Raw genomic sequence first — 19,605 nt, forward strand, 5'->3', positions numbered from 1 at the left:
GTGTCCCATCTTTAACAAACTTTCTGTATTGAATACTCACCGTAACAGTTGTATTCGTCTTCGCCATAGTAGCAGTCCGAGTATCCGTTGCATCTTTGGTAGTCTTGAATACATTGGCCGTTGTAGTAGCATCGCCACTCATATGATCTGCAGCCGTAGTAGGATGGTTCAGTGGTGTAGTCTGAAAATGACAGGTGTGGTTTAAAAAGACAGTAGCAAATATGTGTTGTGTCCCATCTTTAACAAACTTTCTGTATTGAATACTCACCGTAACAGTTGTATTCATCTTCGCCATTGTAGCAGTCAGAGTATCCGTTGCATCTATGGTAGTCTTGAATACATTGGCCGTTGTAGTAGCATCGCCACTGATATGAACTACAGCCTTGGTAGGATGGTTCAGTGGTGGAGTCTGGAATTTGAGTATATTAAAAAACCCCAAAATCAAATCCTTCTGCACATTATATCGTTTGTACGTCAAAGTAACAGTCAGGTTATCTATTCCATGTCCATAACACATAAGCGACACAAGTGTCATTCAGATACATTGGTGAGATCGTTGCATGTGCTCTTACTTATTGCTGAAACAGTCGCTGAAAATGTTTATGTTTTACGAGTCAAGTTTTAGCCGCCCCTGAAATAATAATTTAAAGCACCATTCAGGGAGGTGTTTGCAACACAATATTTCCCTAACTCTTCTTGGAAGGGTTTAACCATAAACCCTCCTGGTTTACCCACCACTGGTGACGCAGTGCCTACCTACATGTATACAAATTATATCACGGGTTGAAGTAGAGAGATGGGCACCATCAAGCATAACGTTCCGCATTTAATTGTGCAAGCTACTTATGTTGTATATACGCCCTGCTCCTTTTATGACTAGGGTTGGAATTGAAGTTGCAAGTTTGACTGTATTCAACTACAATCTTACTTGTTGTAATGAGGGTGCAATATTCAAACTTTATGCCCTGACATTACTTGAAAATTCTAAATCTATGAAGGGATAGATCTGCTCACAACTTATACTGACGTACCCGTCATTGAGACGCTTAGGGCAACAATATAAAACCCTTGATAGGTGACACTGCTGTCTGAAGTGAACCTCAGCCACATCTTGTTTCCTGATGAAACCTTGTCTGTTGGTATCACGCCAGTCCCAGATAGGGAAAAGAGCTGCGCTGTGGATGCGTCTTCACCATCGCCCCCCTTCAGGTTGTCGTACCCAGACTCGAGTCGAAAGGAAACGAATGTGAGCTGGATGATTCGACCTTTGTCAGTCTGAAGATACCAGATGTCATCAGCGTTGTTGGGATAGTTGCTCGGGTAGTTGGTAGAGGTTATGGTGTAATTACTCTCTGCACTTACATATACAGTTCGAGCTTTCAACAAATCAGACAGAAACAATATTATATTACTTCAGTGAGTCAGTTAAAAATATCCAACAAAACAGAACAAATTAACAGACAGTGTTCTTGTACGTGCGAGTACGCTAAAACAATTACATTACATGGGCCAGTCCAGTTTCATTGGGATATGACTTTGTTTTATGCCAAAAGTGCCGGCTGGAGTAAAACATGTACACCTTTTATGGGATGTGGGGTAGAAATAAAAGAAACTGGAAAGAGAACTAAAGGACAGGTCAATGCCTGTTAGGCCAAAAAAAAAAAAATTCGGTCTCTGGTCAGACCAAAGTTCCGGAATTGACGCGGCCACGCGGCTTTTTTTTGTTTTTTTTTTCCCTTTTTTTTTTTTTCTTCAAGCTTGGATTGTACAGACAAGGTGGGGTACTATTTTGCTTTTTTGGTGTCCTCATGTACATTGGTGTCCTCCATAATTTGCATTGGTGCTTTCGATCATTTGCCTTGGTGCAATTTCCCATTCCTTGGTGCTCTTTGGTAAAAACAAATTGAGGAGGTGCGGAAATAGAGGGCGCTGTTGGAGCTACCGCGGAACATTTTGGAAAAAAAAGAAGATCGACGCGCATGATTAAAATCGACGCGCGCGCTGACCAGAGACCGACTTATTTTTTTTTTTGGCCTTAGATGAACAGAACATACATGTAGGGCTATTCAGCATTAAATTGTTTTGAAATGTTTATGCTTTTTCTTCTAATGTTTGATTTCATGTACGAACAACGTTTCTTGAATTGTCAGCTGTTTTGGTGATTCACTTCACTGTAGATGTACAACACGTCCCTGTGTACATACGTACATACAATTGAAACCAATCGGACTTGTTTTCTAGACAGAGGGCTTTATAGTTTTTACTTTAAAGGGTTCATGAGCTGATTTGTTTTTTACTATTTGACATTCCTTTTTGGTAAATTTTATTGAAAGGTGCACTTATTTAAAACTGTCCATGCTTTTCCGGGCAACTGCAGGCGCGGTTCTTGTGATGTCATTTATAAGGAAGACACTGTTCAGTTTACCCAAAATGAGTTCATTGAAATCACTTGTAAGAAAAGTTTGCTTATTATTGGCATACTGCCATGTACTGAGACAACAACGAATAACCAATGAAAAGATAATTTTCTGCATGAAATAACACCACACGTTTGCTCATGAATATGGAAATTTACATTAGCATAAAAACAAAACAGGCATCAGAATACCCTTGAAAATGGCAAAACGAAAATGTGAAACAAAGGTGGATTATCAAGGATTGCATCCAAAAAAATACATTGCATGGCTAAGATGACGTCACACACCCATAACGATGTCATCATAACGTCACTTCCATTTTTATTCATAACGTGTCCCTGTCCACGTTCATACCAAGTAGCGTTTTGCCTTTTCTATTTACATTAATGACTGATAAATCTAGAATCCTGTCATTTATTTTATTCGGAGATGACTTCAACTTATTTTATACTCATAGATAGTAATCTGACCACACTTGTTAACACGGTTAATTTAGAGACCCATTTCTGTTTCTAAATGTATCAAAGCCAACAAATTATCTCTCAACATTGATAAGACTCGTTTTATGTTATTTAATAAACAGTTAATTCAATTCCTACAGACACTGATAATTTAACAATCAATCAAACCAATTGTATTAAATTTTTTGGTCTATTTATTAATGACAAATTATCTTGAAATTATCATGTAAATCATATATGTAAATTAATTTCCAGAAATTCCAAATTTCCAAAAACAACAAAACAACAACGACCAGAAAAAACCCAAACCAAAAAAAGCAGCAACAGAACAGAATTGCATGTTCTTACTATGGGCGCGGTTCTTCCGGATCACAGCTTCATCTGGAATGTTCTTTTCTTTTTTTATGTTGTGCTCGTCATCATTGGCAAAGGCACAAGCATTTCCTGCAGAGAGGTTGATAAAGCAGTAGAGATTTAAACAGGCACAGAGAACATTGTTATTATTAAATGGCATTCTCGGCTTCGTTTTGGGTCAGTCAGGTGCCATTTGCCACGTCAGGTGTACAAAACACCACAGACCCTGTCACAGCAGCCACAAAAATTGTGTGAAACTTGTCATGCCTTCAAGATAATCTGAGCGTTTGGTATAAAAGACAGCATTCTGTACATCCTCATTGAAAGACTCTTATCATAGAGATGACAATAAACTTAGTTTGACATTGGATATTCGACATTCATATAGTATACAAATATTGAATGCTTCGAGCGGTGTAGTAAAACTAGCCTCCCGAGGTGATCCATGGACCATTCTATTTTCCCGAGGCGAAAATAGAATGGTCCATGGATCACCAAGGGAGGCTAGTTTTACTTCACCACGAGATAAAGCATTCAATATTTGTTTTATAACACTTCACCCACAGATTCTGCTGGGTTATAATATTTAAATTATTTAAATCTGAACACAGTTGAAATAAACTTCAATTTCAATACAAAACTGGAGGAAAATGCATTTCTCTCTTCCAAACTACCCCTTCGCGAAATGTTTGAACCCAACTCTGCGGCGTGCTCTCTTTGGAACAAAAAGTGCTGCGTGCAACGCGCACACCAGCATGCATTTGCACACAAATACCGCGCCGTGGAAATAGTACTTTGGTTGCCAATGGTATAGTACTTTGGTTGCTACGGGTATAGTACTTTGGCCGTGCACAGAAAGATAGCAAAAATAGAAAGTTTCATGTGACTCGCTCTCGGCCAATCAAGACAAAGAATCTGTGGGTGAGGTGTTATAAATCGGTATATCGAATGTGAATGTTACTAGTCTGATGTTGAATATTCGACATTTAGTATCGAATTGTACATCGAATAATAGATCTTTACACTCGTCAGTAGACTCTGTACACAAATACGTATGGCGTCCATAAGTTATATGTATTCAAGTTATTAAACGGAAGCTTTTGATATTTTAAGATATCTCTAATTATTTCAAGATATCGCTAATTACGATATCTCTAATTATTTCAAGATAGCTCTAATTATTTCAAAATAGGCCGATTAAAACAACACTTTGACATTAGCGCGTTTGAGTGATGATGAAATCTTGGAATTCATTTCAAGATACACATGTATCTCTAAATCCATTTGAAGATTTCTCTAAATGATTTCAAGATATCTCTAAATGATATCAAGATATCTCTCAATCATTTGGAGATATCTCTAAATCATTTCGAGATATCTTGAAATAATCACCGCTTTAAATATAATAAATATCACTTATGCGCGCCAATAAGACCGATTTCATTGATCATAAACTTATTTGTACATCATTTTAAAAGTCTTCTCAAAAAGATTATCTACTGAGCTGACATTCATAGGCGAGGGTAATTATCAGCACCCAGACTCTAAGCGGTACCGACCGAGCACATATTTATTCCCATTCATAAATACCTTTTCGGTAAAAAAAAATCAAATAATTCGTTAAAAAAATCCCGATTTTGTTCAACAAGTTCACTTCATGCTTTTTGAAACATCCCTCTAGCAAAATAATAGAGTGTTCAGCTGGCGAGTAAGATGTAAACAACCCGTTTTATGGAGATTGACCACTGATCTCTATATAAAGACTGGATAGCTAATAAAGAGCCGCACAATGAATGAATTTGACGCCATATTGGCGAGACCGGCTGGTGATCTACAAAGGACAAGTTGCCGTCTTTATAGACAGCATGATTTCTTTTGTAACGTCAAGGTTCACTTGACTTATATTTTGACCACCCCCACTGACCAAGGTTTACTACAATTTTTCTAACATCGTGGTTACTTTTTAAAATGCCGCAAATCACTTTTTCTGCATTTTTGAAATAATAATCACTACGGAAATGTGTCCCTTTTAGAACATCATAATATGTGTACGTGACCAAAATGCGCGTAAACTGTTGATACAACGCGCGCGTATTTACGCGTAGAACGTTCGTATTATACGCGGCCATCTTCGTGAGACCGGGGGCGAATTGGTCAATATGCAAAGTCTACTGTGTGAATGTTGTATGCATATCAGCTATCCAGTCTTTATAAAGAGATCAGTGAGATTGACGCGCACGGAGCATGTTCTGCGCGACGTCGCGCAGAACGTACCTGGGGCGTTGCGTTTTGAATTTAGAACTGCTAGTGCAGTGCCCGTCTAAAATGTGCATGTTCGGGAAACGCAAATTGCTTTGCCGCTGGTATAGGTTGCATACTTGCAGAGTTTTGGAGAACTGCTCGTGCAAACAACGCACGCATTTAATGGTGTTGTTTTCACAGGTTGAACGCACACTTACGTCAAAGTTTGTGCCAAGTTTGAAGTTCGACCACCTACAATGGTCGCTCAGTCGACTGCAAAAATAATGTGCACGTGTACATACAAAAACATGGTATGCAGTGCTATTCACCCATACTGGACAATGTATTGCCCTACAATGAACGTGCGCGTGCCCGTCCTTTTTGCATTGTTTGCGTCATATTGAGCACGCGCGCTTTAGCTTAAACATGACGTAAACAATTGAAAAGAACGGCAGTGTGTGGTGTTATGTTCTAAGCTGCCACGTTTGCCTCCGAAAATACTGCTTTTTTGCAGCTTTTTCGAGAACCGCTCATCCAAACCACTTCAAACTTGGCACTGCACATTCTGTGGCCCCGAGCAATACACCCGCTGATTTTCAACTTCATACGGTGCCCGGTTCTGGAGATAATCGACGGACAGACAGACAGACAGAGATTCCTGGAATTATAGTAAGACTAGTGCAGGGCCAGTCGAAATTGTGCGTGTTCGGAAGGGGCAGTTGAGAACTGCAGCTCGTGCACACAACGCACATTATTTAATGGTGTGAACGCACACTCGCAAGTTAAACGCACTAACTGTCGTCACCCCCCTGGCACTGATATTTACCCCTACTGGACAATATGGTATCGCCCTACAACTGTAGGGCGTAGTTGTAGGGCGATACCATATTGTATTAGAGTTGCTCAGTCGACCGCCTACATACAGTGCAGTGATCATGGTTGCTCAGTTGACTACAAAATGCATGTGCCCGTGCATGCCACTCACGTATATGTACATGTACGTACGAAGACATGGTGTGCAGTGCTATCGCCCTACAATGTGCCCATCCTTTTTGCACTGTTTGCGTCATATTAAGCACACGCGCTTTAGCTCGAACATGACGTAAACAATTGAAAAGAACCCCATGATGTGCCCGTCCTTTTTCCATTGTTGCGTCATATTAAGCACACGCACTTTTGCTCAAACATGACGTAAACAATTGAAAAGGACTGCGCGTGTTCTAGGTATATAATCTGCCACGTTGAGGCTAAAAAAATGCTGCTTTTTTGCAGCTTTTTCGAGAACCCCTCGTCCAAACCACTTCCAACTTAGCACTGCACATTCTGTGGTCCCGAGCAATATACCCGCCGATTGTCAACTTCATACGGTGCCCGGTTCTGGAGATAATCGACGAACAGACAGACAGACAGCCCGACAGACAGACAGACAGACAGAGATTCCTGGAATTATAGTAAGGATACAATTCTGACTCGCTGGTAGTGTTGCGCATGCCTATAACGTGAGGATTGTGAACGTTCAACCAATAAAACGGCAAGAGGCACTGGATTTTTAGGGGTCCACATTTTATGTGACACTGGGAAAGTGTTTAAGACCAGCTAGCCATGTCTTTATCATCCGTTTAAGACCGGCCACGTGACGGGCTCTCGACCAATAGGAATAGCTAAACTGTCTGAGGTATTTATGAATTATCATTAATTAGCAGGCACCTATCTTTATCTCAATAGTTTCTTGGGTATAATCATTCATGCCAGGTCTGCTTATTGTTGATTTCACATTCAGTTACACATTTCAGCAATTTGTTTCACTTGTATAAATTAGTGTGAATTAACATTTTGTTCATGCTATAATTGAGTAAACCTTTTGTCCTTCCGTTACCGTCCTTCTGTTACCAAATTATAATCAACTTAAGACGTTGTAATTACATTACCGAAACACTTAAATTCAAATGAAAGGTGGTATAGTATAGATAAAGCTTCAGGGATTCCATTTCCTACCTTTAAAATAAAATTGCCCCATAAAATTCACACAGTTTACGCAAAACACATGTAAGTTGGAAAACCCTTGTCCGTTTTACCGTTCTTCCGTTACCGACCTCATTAATATTCATAATTCATGAACGAGAGGTATTCATGCCCCCCAAAAGTGTTGAAATTGAAGGTAGCATTATAGCAATACAATTGTGACATTTGTTTGTTGTAACTAATAACAGTGTCTGTGATACACACATTTGAAATTTTGTTTAATGAGTGAAAACATCCTTCCGTTACCGTGGAATTGCCGGACTATTAAAACCATGATTATCATAAAACACAAAATACTTAATAAAAATACATTAAACAAGTACCCAGCGCTTGTAGTAATACCTAATTGGCATTGCTTCGCTGTCAATGTCTCCGTTTGAAAAAGTCACACTTCACAAGTGCTTTATTGGTATACATGTAGGCTTTTCCTACACATTTTGTTTGACAACTTATCTGAACCCAAATGAACCTATTTTTGGATATTTTGTGGGATCACTTTTTGTTTGTTGGACCCGAAGGCTGGTCTATTTCCCCTGACTGATTGATTGACAGACCAACCGACCGACAAATCAACTAGCAGCCAACTTACTGACCGAGTGAGAGAAAAAAAAATACCGACTGACCGACTGACCAAACCACTGACCCACTGGCCGACCGATTGACCAACTGACCATCAACCAACCGATTAACCGACCGAGCAAGCAATCCACTGACCGACCGATTATCTAACCAACAGACAGACTGACCGACCAAACCACCGACCTATTGACCGACTGATCACTGACCAACTGAGGAAGTAACCGACCTATACTGACCAATAGACCGACCGAGCAACCAACCCACTGATGAATGGACCAACAGACTGAATGAGTGACCGACCAACAGACCAACCACCAAACCACCGACCCACCATCCAACTGTCGTATGTATTGGTCACTGGTTCTAGTTTAACTCTACATGATTGTATTAAAAATTGAAATAGTTGGGTTATCAAAGTACGTTTTGCTCAAACTATACTATCATTATACTTGTATACCGACCATGCATAATGCCCCTCTCGGAAAAGCGTTCGTTTGGACATTCTTTATTTCACAAAGTATAAACATGTCCGGGGATAATTTGAACTCAGGGGCCACAACTATTAAAGTCAAACAAAAGAACCACCAAGTGGCTTAGCGTACACATGTGGCTCACGGCTGACAATACACAAAGCTCATTTCTTATAGCAAAATCTACTGACTGATCTACTGAAAAATCTCTGACTTACCAGCGATGCACACCGCTAGAAGCAGAACCAAGAGGCGATTCATCTTGCCCATGGCGTCCGATGAGGAACGGTTTAATTTCCAACAGAGCCTCTGTTAGTTTTATAGACTTCCATGCCGTGAAACAGATGGCTCCTGGCCCGCATCGCGTGAGAGGATGTGTAGATTGTTCCAATATTTGCTGGATGAAGACAACTTGCCATTGCGTCTGTTGACGTGGTTTTTTGGTGAGGTATTAACTTATGGGGGCGGGAGGTAGAGAAATAAAAAATCAACTTGAACTACAAAAGTAAAGTTAGTTTTAAACTTGTCTCGATATGTGTCAAGTTATTTGATACGCAAAGCTAGCAGAGGTTCAATCACAGCCCTCGTCATCAGAATAAGCACGGAGATGAGATTATACTGCGCTGATTGTTGTTACCATGCTGGCTTCAGTGTTTGTGTGCAACTTAACTTAAGTTGGAGTAACTTATCAGTGGCTGGGCGAGAGAGCAGAGGGAGGAGGGGTGCCTGCAGTGCCCCTTCCCTTTTGCCCCACTCAGAATTCGGGGATGGGGGATGACCAAAATCAAAACTTGTCCGGCCCGTGGAAATTCGAAAATCGGGGGGGGGGGGGGGGGGGGGGGGGGGGGGGGGATTGACACCCCATTGCAATAGGGAACGCTCTCCGGAATATCGATGTATATCAATGTGTATACTCGCGTTTAGATCAAAACGGCGCATTTTAAAAGTTTTTGTACTTTCTCTCTCCACTTTTCATTGCTATTGAATAAGTTTTGGTTGTTGGGATGTTCGACAAAAACCTCGAAATCAGCATTTGTTTCTCATCCCCCGGGATTTACGCCCCTGCGTCCCATGATCCGCCACCAATTTTCCAGTTCCAACTGGTAAAATTAGAAGATAAGAAGCTTAGCTTCCCATATACGCTGTCTTCGCGCCAAAACTCGGATGCAATACTCGAAAGCAGCAGACGATTACAGTTTTGTGCATTTTGCGTCATTTCCATGCACAAGTGTCCCGATATTGGGCCTTCGCGAGTGTATGAACACGTCATCTGTAGTTGCTCATAACAAAGACTTTGCTTTCCCGGACTGAGACTGAGTTTCGAATTCCCAGCCTTACGTGAGTACGCTAACCCTTTATTATGAAGTCGTATAGGGATACGCGCATCACGAGAGGTGGAAGAGGAGGCAACATTGGGGGTAAATTTACACTGGGTACCCAGTCTGGGTATACCACTTTTTAACCATGACAACTTGGACTCGTTGACAACAGCATTCTTCGCGACTACCATGCATATGCAGAGTATTCCAATTTCATACCCTGTTAAGGTGATATACTTTTCATTGGTTTTGTGCTTCTACCCGTACCCTTATTGCCTATACATTCCAATGTTACTGTTAGACTGCGACATCTGGATTCCCCACCCCATTTTTTCGGAGGGGGAGAAGTGTATACATGTAGGTCTCCTTTTCCGTACACGCATGAGCTATCAAAACTAGGCGTTACATGCCGATATTTATATCTGTAACCAGGTCGGGGCAAGATTACCATATGCAAAGTTCTCATTTTCCTCTGTATTGACTAACAAGCCTCTAGCCCAGGTTGGACGAAGTCTTCATTGCATTACGACTAACATCCAGGATGAGAATTCTCTACATAAGACCAACCAAAATTTGGACCAGATTTTTGTTACGTTTTACCTCGTTACAGAAGCTTATTTCACGCCTACATTTTCTATGTGTCCTTACCTATTGGGCTGCTGGATTCAGGAATTCCATATGTTACCCGTTCCACAAAAATGAGTCTGTTGTGGCAAAACTGAAATTTTGAGTTAACTACATTAATAAAATTGGAATGAAATAAGCTTTCATTTGGTATATCATGGGCCTCTCTAGGACGTTTGGTTGCACTGTTGTGCCTTTTTTAATTCTGTCATGTTTTTGCAAAGCAAGAAATGTCTCAATGAAAAAAAAAGGGTTTAAAAATTACAAATACACTGTAACTAGCCAAGAAAAGCACCAAAAATCATAAATTTGTTAGTCTTTTTCTTACAATATTTAAATTTCTGTGTAAGATATCTGAACTAAAACTATCAAACGACCAAAATAAAACAAAAACAAAAAATCCAAATTTTGAGCAAATGTTCACTGTTTCCATTTAAAAGTGGTAAAAGCTGGAATTCAAGCTATGCGACATCAGACTCATTTTTGCAGAGCGGGTCACATATGTGATGCTGACTGACATTAATCAGGAGAATAAACTCTAAAGCAGCGTTAAACTTGTACGTGTTTGTAGTCTCTTTTCATCAGTTTATTCCCAGAGTCGTACGTTATGTACAATGTACGTGCGTATGAAAGCGCGCACGCACGCTAGCGCCCTCATTTGTTTAGTTTTGGTTGGAACCGTGACATCACTCCAGCCAACCGATGTCACGAAAACGCTCAACCAATGACCAAAGCTGAAACGTGTTTCTGGTAACTGGCGCGAAAACACGCTCGGTCATTGGATTAGCGACCGCGCCTTCAAGTAAGTGCGCGTGCGTATGAGGGTGCGCACTGCATATTCATGCTGCATGAGAATAATTGTCTGGTCTAGGGAACCAGACTACACGCTGTACGACTAGAATAGACTCGGCGGTGAGAAACTGATGAAATTGAAAAGAGTCTACAAACAGGTACGGCAAGATTACCATATACGAAGTTCACTAATTTTCCTCTGTATCGACTAACAAGCCCCCAGATAGCAATTTCATGTCATCAAAGTAAATTTGAGCAGTGAGAAAATACAAGCATTTTCTTAGAAAACACTTAGAATTTTTCAGTCCAATCTAATAGGGTTTGTACACAGGGTGTGGAGTGAACTTCGTATATGGAAATCTTTCCCCACGTACAAGTTTAACGTTGCTTTCGAGTTTATTTTCCAGATTAAGGTCGGTCAGCATCGCATATGGAATTTCTGAACCCAGCGGCCCAATAGATAAGGACACAGAGAATACTACGACGTAAAAATTGGCTTCTCCAATAAGGTACAAATATTGAAAATATTGGTCAAAAATTTTTTCGCCCGGTTTTGAGCACTTTATACCCTGGACTCCCTCCGTAACGTAGGGAGGAAAGGGAGTCCACCTAGGCTAAACAAGCCCCCAGATAGTACTCCTAGAACTATGAGGCTCCACGTAGTGGAGCCTCATACATGTAGATCAAGAAGCCCGCAAAATTGCCTGCAGCACAAAACACTTAATAAAGTACAAAAACGTCCATCAAAATGGAGACATTTCACACAGAACCGCTGCACATTTTGCCCCTATACTCCGTACTTTATCTCTTGCATTGTCTTGACATACATGTACTCACGTATCATGCGCAGAACTAACATAGGTGGATTCTGTCGGTTTTTAGGCCAAAATGATGAAAAATATGCCCTTTCTGCACTGCGCCAACCTGACACTTGAAACGTGCACGCATATGATCGAGCGATGATTTTCGGTTCGCTCGGAGCGCGCTGCGCGGGGTACGGTACATGCACTTGTACGCATGCACATACTATCATTTCGCCTGTACCGTACCCCCCGCGGCGCGCTCCGAGCGAACCGAAAATCATCGGTCCTACTAAAGCGCGTCAACAAGCGTCCACAAGCATCAACAAGCCTCAACGGTCGTCAACGAGCGTCAACAAATTTTGTATAGGTTTTTGAACATTAAACAGCTTTAAAAGTTGGCCGCCATCTTGTTTATGTGTAGCTAGCCGTACTACGCATGCGTGAAGTGTACAGAGCCATACTACGCATGCGCGAAGTCTAAAGCGCCATCCAAACAAGATGGCGGCCAACTTTATCAACAAATTCGTCGTACATTTCGTGTTAAAAAAACCAAGTTTTAAAATAATTTTAATTTTAATTGATATGCAGAAGATGTTCTTTATTGCTTTTCCTACCAATCCATATAAGGCGAAGTAAAACGGTATTTTTTATGTACTACGAGGCAGTGAACGTGTTTCAGTGAGGTCAGAGGATGTTTTTCATTTGAAATAACTATTTAGGCAAAAAAGTATTTGATTATTTTTTTTTATTCACATGCTTACTTTGATTTTTGTTCTTCTAACGGATTTGTTTAACTTTTTATACTTTTTTGATTTAATTTTTTATATAGATTCATATGGACCTTTCGTTTTTCTTATAAAGTGTATGCAATGGTGTTGATGTATCTTTTAAATCAAACGTTTTAATTTTTTTTCATATTTTTTTGGCACTTGGAAATGGCACGTTTCGTTTATACAAACTGTATGGTAGTTTTATAGTTATTTATATTATCTTTTACCCATCTAGGCTGACTAGATATGCTGACTTTTTGTGGGTGTTTTGAAGTTGGTTATCGTTTAGATCCGTGAATGGTTTATATCTTATATTTTATTTATTGACTTTACTTTTATCCAGTAGTATATACAAATGAATAATGTTTTGTTTGAAAGTGTTTATATTTCAATGTTCATGCTTTCCAATGCTGGATGTGTTAATTTCGTTACGTATAAAGTTTGGATAAAAAATGAAATAACATGAGAAAAATGGCACGAACGATATCACTTAACATGTGTTAATTAAAAAAAATAATAATAATAATAAAATACACTTTTAGTAAAAGTTTTACTAGTAAGAGTTATCGCATTACAATTACAATGAAAAATTATACTAAACAGCAGTGTAACACATGTAACTTAAACTGAATGGGGAATTTTTGAAAACGTGCATAATGAGTCTGAGGTTGTGGGTCCGATTTGGTAGTGGGTCCGAATTGGCATGGGTCCGAGTTGGCTTGGGTCCGATACGTACACAGTGCTAAAGAGATGTTGTAGACCTCTTTAGCATTGTGTAGATGCTGTAGACCTCTTAACCACTGTGTAGATGCTGTATAACCACTGTGTAGATGCTGTATAACCACTGTGTAGATGCTGCCTGTAGACCTCTTTAGCACTGTGTAGATGCTGTAGACCTCTTTAGCACTGTGTAGATGCTGTAGACTCCTTAACCACTGTGTAGATGCTGTAGACCCCTTAACCACTGTGTAGATGCTGTAGACCACTTTAGCACTGTGTAGATGCTGTAGACCCCTTAACCACTGTGTAGATGATGTAGACCTCTTTAGCACTGTGTAGATGCTGTAGATCTCTTAACCACTGTGTAGATGCTGTACTGTAGACCCCTTAACCACTGTGTAGATGATGTAGACCTCCTTAGCACTGTCGATGCTGTAGACATCAAAGCTTTGGCACTGTGGCGGAAACTAGTTCCAATTAATATTATATTGAGGGATGTTTCGGGTGCTCAGTAGTGTGTAGCGTGTAGTGTATCTACACGACGTGCGGTCTGTGAAAAGTGTGTAGCGTGTAGTGTATACTACATGACATGCGGTCTGTGAACCTGGTCTCAAATGTTGCATCATATGGTAGAGTAAAGTGGCCCTGCATTCTATAGTTGTACCCATTAGGGAGCATTAGTGTTTTGTGCTGCAGGCAAGTTTTCGGGCTTCTAGATCTATGAGGCTCCTCCACTACGTCATAGCTCTAGGACTAGGAGTACCCAGATAGCAATTTCATGTCATCAAAGTCAAGTTGAGCAGTGAGAAAATACCTAAGCATTTTTAGAAAACACTTAGAATTTTTCAGTCCAATCTCATAGGGTTTGTACACAGGGTTTGAGTGAACTTCGTATATGGAAATCTTTCCCAGGTTGGATTTCAGTACTTACTTTTACCCGACAGGTTCCTTACTCTTACTCCAGCTTTCATATCATAACGTGTTTGCGTCATTTTACATGTGAGCAGCCATTGCGATCATGCTTTTTGCCTAGCGCCCTCTTGCGGCCAACTAAACTTTTTTTAGCACAGCGCGCGCCACCTAGAATTTTTGCCCGCTACTTTTTAAACTATTCGAGGGGCGTAGCGAGCCGGCGAGTTTTGCATTCCACCGCGCTTTGTTCAGTGGCGTCACCAGACTTTTCAGTCTGGGGGGGGGGGGGGGGGGGGGGGGGGGCACAGGGGGGGGGGGGCACCAGCATTTGATGGGGGAGGGGGGCACTTAGGTGGATACGGATCGCCGTCCTGGGGGAGGGGCCTAAGGGGAGGGGGTGCCCCCCTCCCCTTTGGAAAATTTTCGCATACGGAGGATGGGCTAGATGCAAAATGGTGCCACATTTGATGCTAAATTCGATCTGAAGATATCTCCAGAAATTGCTATTTTTGAGGTAATGATTTTAACAACGCGCAGAATTTTGCAGAGGATGGGGGGGGGGGGGGCACCAGCATTTGATGGGGGGGGGCACTCGGGGGGGGGCACTAGGTTTTCCAGGGGGGGGGGGGGGCACGTGCCCCCCATGGCCCCCCCTTGGCGACGCCACTGGCTTTGTTTAAGAGAAATAGCTGACATTCCGGGCGTTTCGGTTAGTTTTCTTGTAAGGCTAGCTGCGAAATAACTTTGATTTCGATCCAACACCTTGTTGCGTTCAAACCATCATTTTGCGAGCTCTTACACTCTCCACTTTTATCTGCAAATTTTGAGTGAGGCTCCCTGATAGCAGTAAAATAATTTCATCTATTTTAACTGCTGATCTTCGATTTTGACATCGGACACGGAGAAGGCATGAACGTAGACCATCCCAAGTGGTGAGTAAATCCCATGTCTGATATTTCACTTTTTATGCCTTCATTTATGCAGCATTCTGTTTTTTGTGTGCTTTGTTTATTGCCAGAAATTAAGGCCGTCAAAACGGACACGGCCGGAAATTTGTCTTGTGATCACGACTGATTAGTAACTTTTGAAATAAATCTGTCGTCGTGATTTGCAAGTATTTTTGAGAATCAGCTTTTTCCATATGATTCTCTATTAAATTCCTGCATGAGTGGCATGGCAAAAGGGATTTTCCGTTGACTATAATTTATACTTTGAACATTTCGTGTAAACACCGTCGATTTATTTAAACACAATTTCCTACTATTTTAATATTTTTTTCGGCAATTCCGGAAAACAATGTTATCAGGTACTTTATTTTTGTGAATCTCCATTTTTCCTTTTGAAACAAAAACAAATTGGTAACTTCTGAGCAACACGAGTATGCAAACTTTAACTTAAATTTTAGTGTTGCTATAATATTTATGTTCACATTTATCATTTGAAATAGACTTTCGCATTTTCCCAAAACTATCGGTTTTCTTTAAAGTGCTATGATCATTCGGGAATTTGTTATTAGGGCATGGTATATATGCTTACTTCATTATTTTATAAAATAACTTGGTGAATAATTCATTTCTATTTTAGGATTTAAAATTGCACTACATGTATATAAAATATTCATATTCTTGCATAATTGCCATAATTCTTCTGTTTGGGCAACAGTCATTTTATGGCACAGTTTGTTCCTTTACTGATGCATTTATAAAAAGTGTTTGATTTACAAATAAGGAAAACAGTTTTTCCCAAATTACTTTGAATAAAATATCGTTAATAATGTATTTTGATCTGGAAGTTATTCCCATAATTCATTAGTCATTTATTGTTTTGATGCATTTCTGATACTATCCTTGGAGTAGCCTATTGTCCCTTTTTGACTGTCGTTTTATATACCCAACAAAGTTCCGTTCTACATACCCAAAGTTCCTACTATAATTCTTTTTGTAAATACCTGATCATTTGTATATACATGTATATTGTCTCGTATTTGTCTTGTAAATAAAATATTTTGATATTATTGTCGAACAACAGAAAATGTCGCTCCGCCAAGTTATTTTTATAAGTGGAACCACTCGGTTGTAGGAGAGTGAACCATAGTAAACCAATTTATTTAGCTCTCCCTGGTTACATATCACTCATAGTGTACTTGTGGCGCCATATCTAGGGTCAGATGGCGTCCATCGAATATCAAGCAGCTGGCCAGTGGCATGCTCAACTTGACAAACATTTTGAACAGTAACTATATTTGTTCATGTATTCTTCATATTGTGCCACTAGAAAATTCAGGAACAAGGTACAATTTCAACTTTTGTGAACGTCTTGCTTGTTTGGTGCGCTTTCTCTGATGACAAATATAAAAGTTGCATCATTAGCAATTCCAATGGAACGGCGACAGCGGCATCTGCGTTTTGGCTGAGTTCGTCATATTTCATTGCAAATAAAACTTTCTGTCCAATAAACACAGTTTGGCTTGAATAGAAAGTAAATGAAACGACAGTTAATAATTCTCTTCGTATTTGTATTCACGTTTCATTTGTTTGTTGAATTTGGATAAGCTTCGGAGCCATATTTCGGACTTTCATTTTTCCATGAAAACTGTCGCTTTCGAAAAACACAAAATATAGGGGTTTTAATAAGGGAATACGCGTGTGCTTAACAGGTATTCAACACTATGTTTAAAATCGGTTGAGCCTGTATGCTGATCTATCTGCATCCAGACTCCAACCAGTCTTAAACATAGTGTTTAATACCGGCCAAGCACATATTTATTCCAATTCATTAATACCTTTTCGGTCAATTAATCAAAATAAGTCAAAAGTTACAAATTTCTAACGATTTTGTTCAACGATTTTACTTCATGATTTTCGAAAAAAAACCTGTAGTTATTTTATGGTATGTCCCTCTCGCGAAGTAGGCGTACTGCGCGATGTGGCGCAGAACGCGGCTGTGCCAGTGTATTGTGAATTTAGGACTATGAAATACTGACTCACTGGCAGTATTGCTAATGCCATGACCAATGTGAGGATTGTGAACGTTCAACCAATATTATGGCATAAGGCAGCAGATTTCATAGGAGTCCAAATTTCATGTGACACTGGAAAAGTGTTTAAGACCAGCCAGCCATGTCTTTATCAACCGTTTAAAACCGGCCACGAAAAGAAATGTATCTTATAATGACTCCTCAGATCTTTGCATTGTTAAGGCACGTAGTCTTGTAATGAGTATTGCACATGATCTAAAACGAGAATGAGAACAACTTACATACATAATTACAGTACGATAATCAGTTTTATTAATACAAACCCACGCATTTTTATTTAGTTAAGACAGACATTTAGTTCCTAAAAACAACGTTGCTCAACTGTCTGGTTTGGATTTTATTGTTGAATCTGTTTTTTTTTGTTACAACAGTTTAAGTTAAAACCTTTCCAGTTTCTAAAGCCACCCTCAGGTCGACCTTGTGACGACAAGGAAAAGTCAATGATTGACTTTTCAGGATCAAGCTGCGTCTGAGCTACACGATTGTTGAGAACGTTTTTCATTCGCCGATTTTTTGCGACCTGAGTGCAACAGTCACAAGAATTATTTTATTGCAGCGATGGAGTTACTGACAGTCGATAATCAACCTCGTTCCCATGGGTACGAGACAAGATCTTGCTGAGCCATGTTGTTTGCCATCATGCCTTGCGCGATCTCAACCCCTGGAATTGTGTAATTTAAAATATGTGTCAAAATATGGCACATTATAATTAGGCTGCAGTTTATCCGTTTTACGTGCCGACGCCATCTTTAAAATGTTAAAAGTTGTGATTTTGAAAAATCAGTGCTTTCAAACATAAGGTTTGGACGTTGCGTTATTTAGCAAAGATTTGTGCCCTTTCGTCCCTTTACAACCGCAGATACAGGTTTTTTTTAGCGAAAAACGAGGCTGCCATAATCCATATCGTTCAGGCATCGCGTAGTTTTGAATATTCGTACGCGACGAGACGTGCAAAGCACGTGAGCGCCCGGCGTGCAATCTTCGAAATCCGGTTCGTTAGTGTGACGTCACCTCCAGCACTTTCTGCATGAGTGGAACCGGAAGTTAACGCAACTCGAGCGTTTGTAGCCAAGGCGCTAGTCACCAATGGTGGGCGCGCGTGTATGACGTTTTTACTAACGAACCGGATAGTGCACGCGCAGTACGCTCTGAATAGCCAGTCAGCATCGTTTACTGTACTTCACGGCCAGGGGTTAGTGAAGGAACGCGCGCGCGCCCATGGAGTCGAGGCTGATGATAATCTTTTAGTTTTTCGGCAAACTTGCAAACTTGTAAACTTTTAAGCCTACTAATTTTGCTCATGTTAAACAATATATTCCCGTCCAGAATGTGCAGCTGAACAGTTGGTAGTGGGCTGGATGGATGGGCAGCCAGCACCTCAAGCCGTCTTGGATCTACCGAAATTGCAGTTTCGAATAAATGGACTCAAGTGCACTGATATCTGCAGACTACGTGATTGCGAGAACTGGGCATCTATTTCAGATGGCGAGGACATCGACAGCGCAGACGAGGATGCAGATAGGGATGACGATCAGCTGGAAAATGACTACGATTATTAGATTCATCCTGGACTATGTGCATATAATCAGAATTTAAATTTTTGATGGCAGCCATTTTGGTGACCATCTCACATTTAAATATAATTAAGGAGATGGGGAGTTGATTCTAGGAGATGGGGAGTTGATTCAATAGCCCGCCTCCTTGTCAAAAGGTGTGAACGTATAAACACTGCCTCAAGGGGTACCAAAACAACGGGAGATACCTCACAAAGGAAGCCCATCGGCTCGCGGGGTACCGTTTCGGTACCCCACAAGTTTTTCACGAAATAGATATGTGGATTTTACTCAAAATCTAGAAATTTCCAAGGTAGGTTGATTAGTCGCAAATGGAAGAGTTTTAGAAAAGGGATATAAGTCCAAATTTCAGCCCCAGGTTAAAATAAGAAAATGTCTGTGTAAGCGTGTGTGGGTGTGGGTGTGCTTGTCTTACATACGCAGTGTGGACTTCCGAACAAAAGACGTCCACATAATGTAGGTAGCAGCGACGAAGTGTGGACTTGCCCACGTCCACACAGTGTTTCCCCA

At 40.4% G+C, this 19,605-nt stretch overlaps 1 protein-coding gene across 7 annotated transcripts in view; it reads right to left on the minus strand.

The window, feature by feature from the left end:
* LOC119731942 (deleted in malignant brain tumors 1 protein-like) overlaps positions 1-14,606 on the minus strand; it is a 35,413-nt gene extending 20,807 nt beyond the window's left edge. For 5 of the 7 annotated variants that reach the window (XM_038205247.1, XM_038205252.1, XM_038205250.1 and 2 more), the window contains exons 1-6: positions 14,504-14,606; positions 8,763-8,999; positions 3,227-3,322; positions 1,032-1,376; positions 269-409; positions 41-181 (exon numbers count right to left, since the gene is read on the minus strand). In XM_038205247.1, the coding sequence (XP_038061175.1) occupies positions 41-181; positions 269-409; positions 1,032-1,376; positions 3,227-3,322; positions 8,763-8,814 (775 nt within the window). In that variant the 5' untranslated portion in view covers positions 8,815-8,999; positions 14,504-14,606. Of the gene's footprint in view, positions 1-40; positions 182-268; positions 410-1,031; positions 1,377-3,226; positions 3,323-8,762; positions 9,000-10,511; positions 10,555-14,503 lie in introns of those variants that run through there. The other 2 variants (XM_038205246.1, XM_038205249.1) reach the window with 2 other exon arrangements.
* Between the last annotated feature and the right edge of the window lie 4,999 nt (positions 14,607-19,605).

Source organism: Patiria miniata, unplaced genomic scaffold (genome assembly GCF_015706575.1).
Source record: "Patiria miniata isolate m_02_andy unplaced genomic scaffold, ASM1570657v1 HiC_scaffold_24, whole genome shotgun sequence".
In the NCBI taxonomy this organism is placed as follows: domain Eukaryota; kingdom Metazoa; phylum Echinodermata; class Asteroidea; order Valvatida; family Asterinidae; genus Patiria; species Patiria miniata.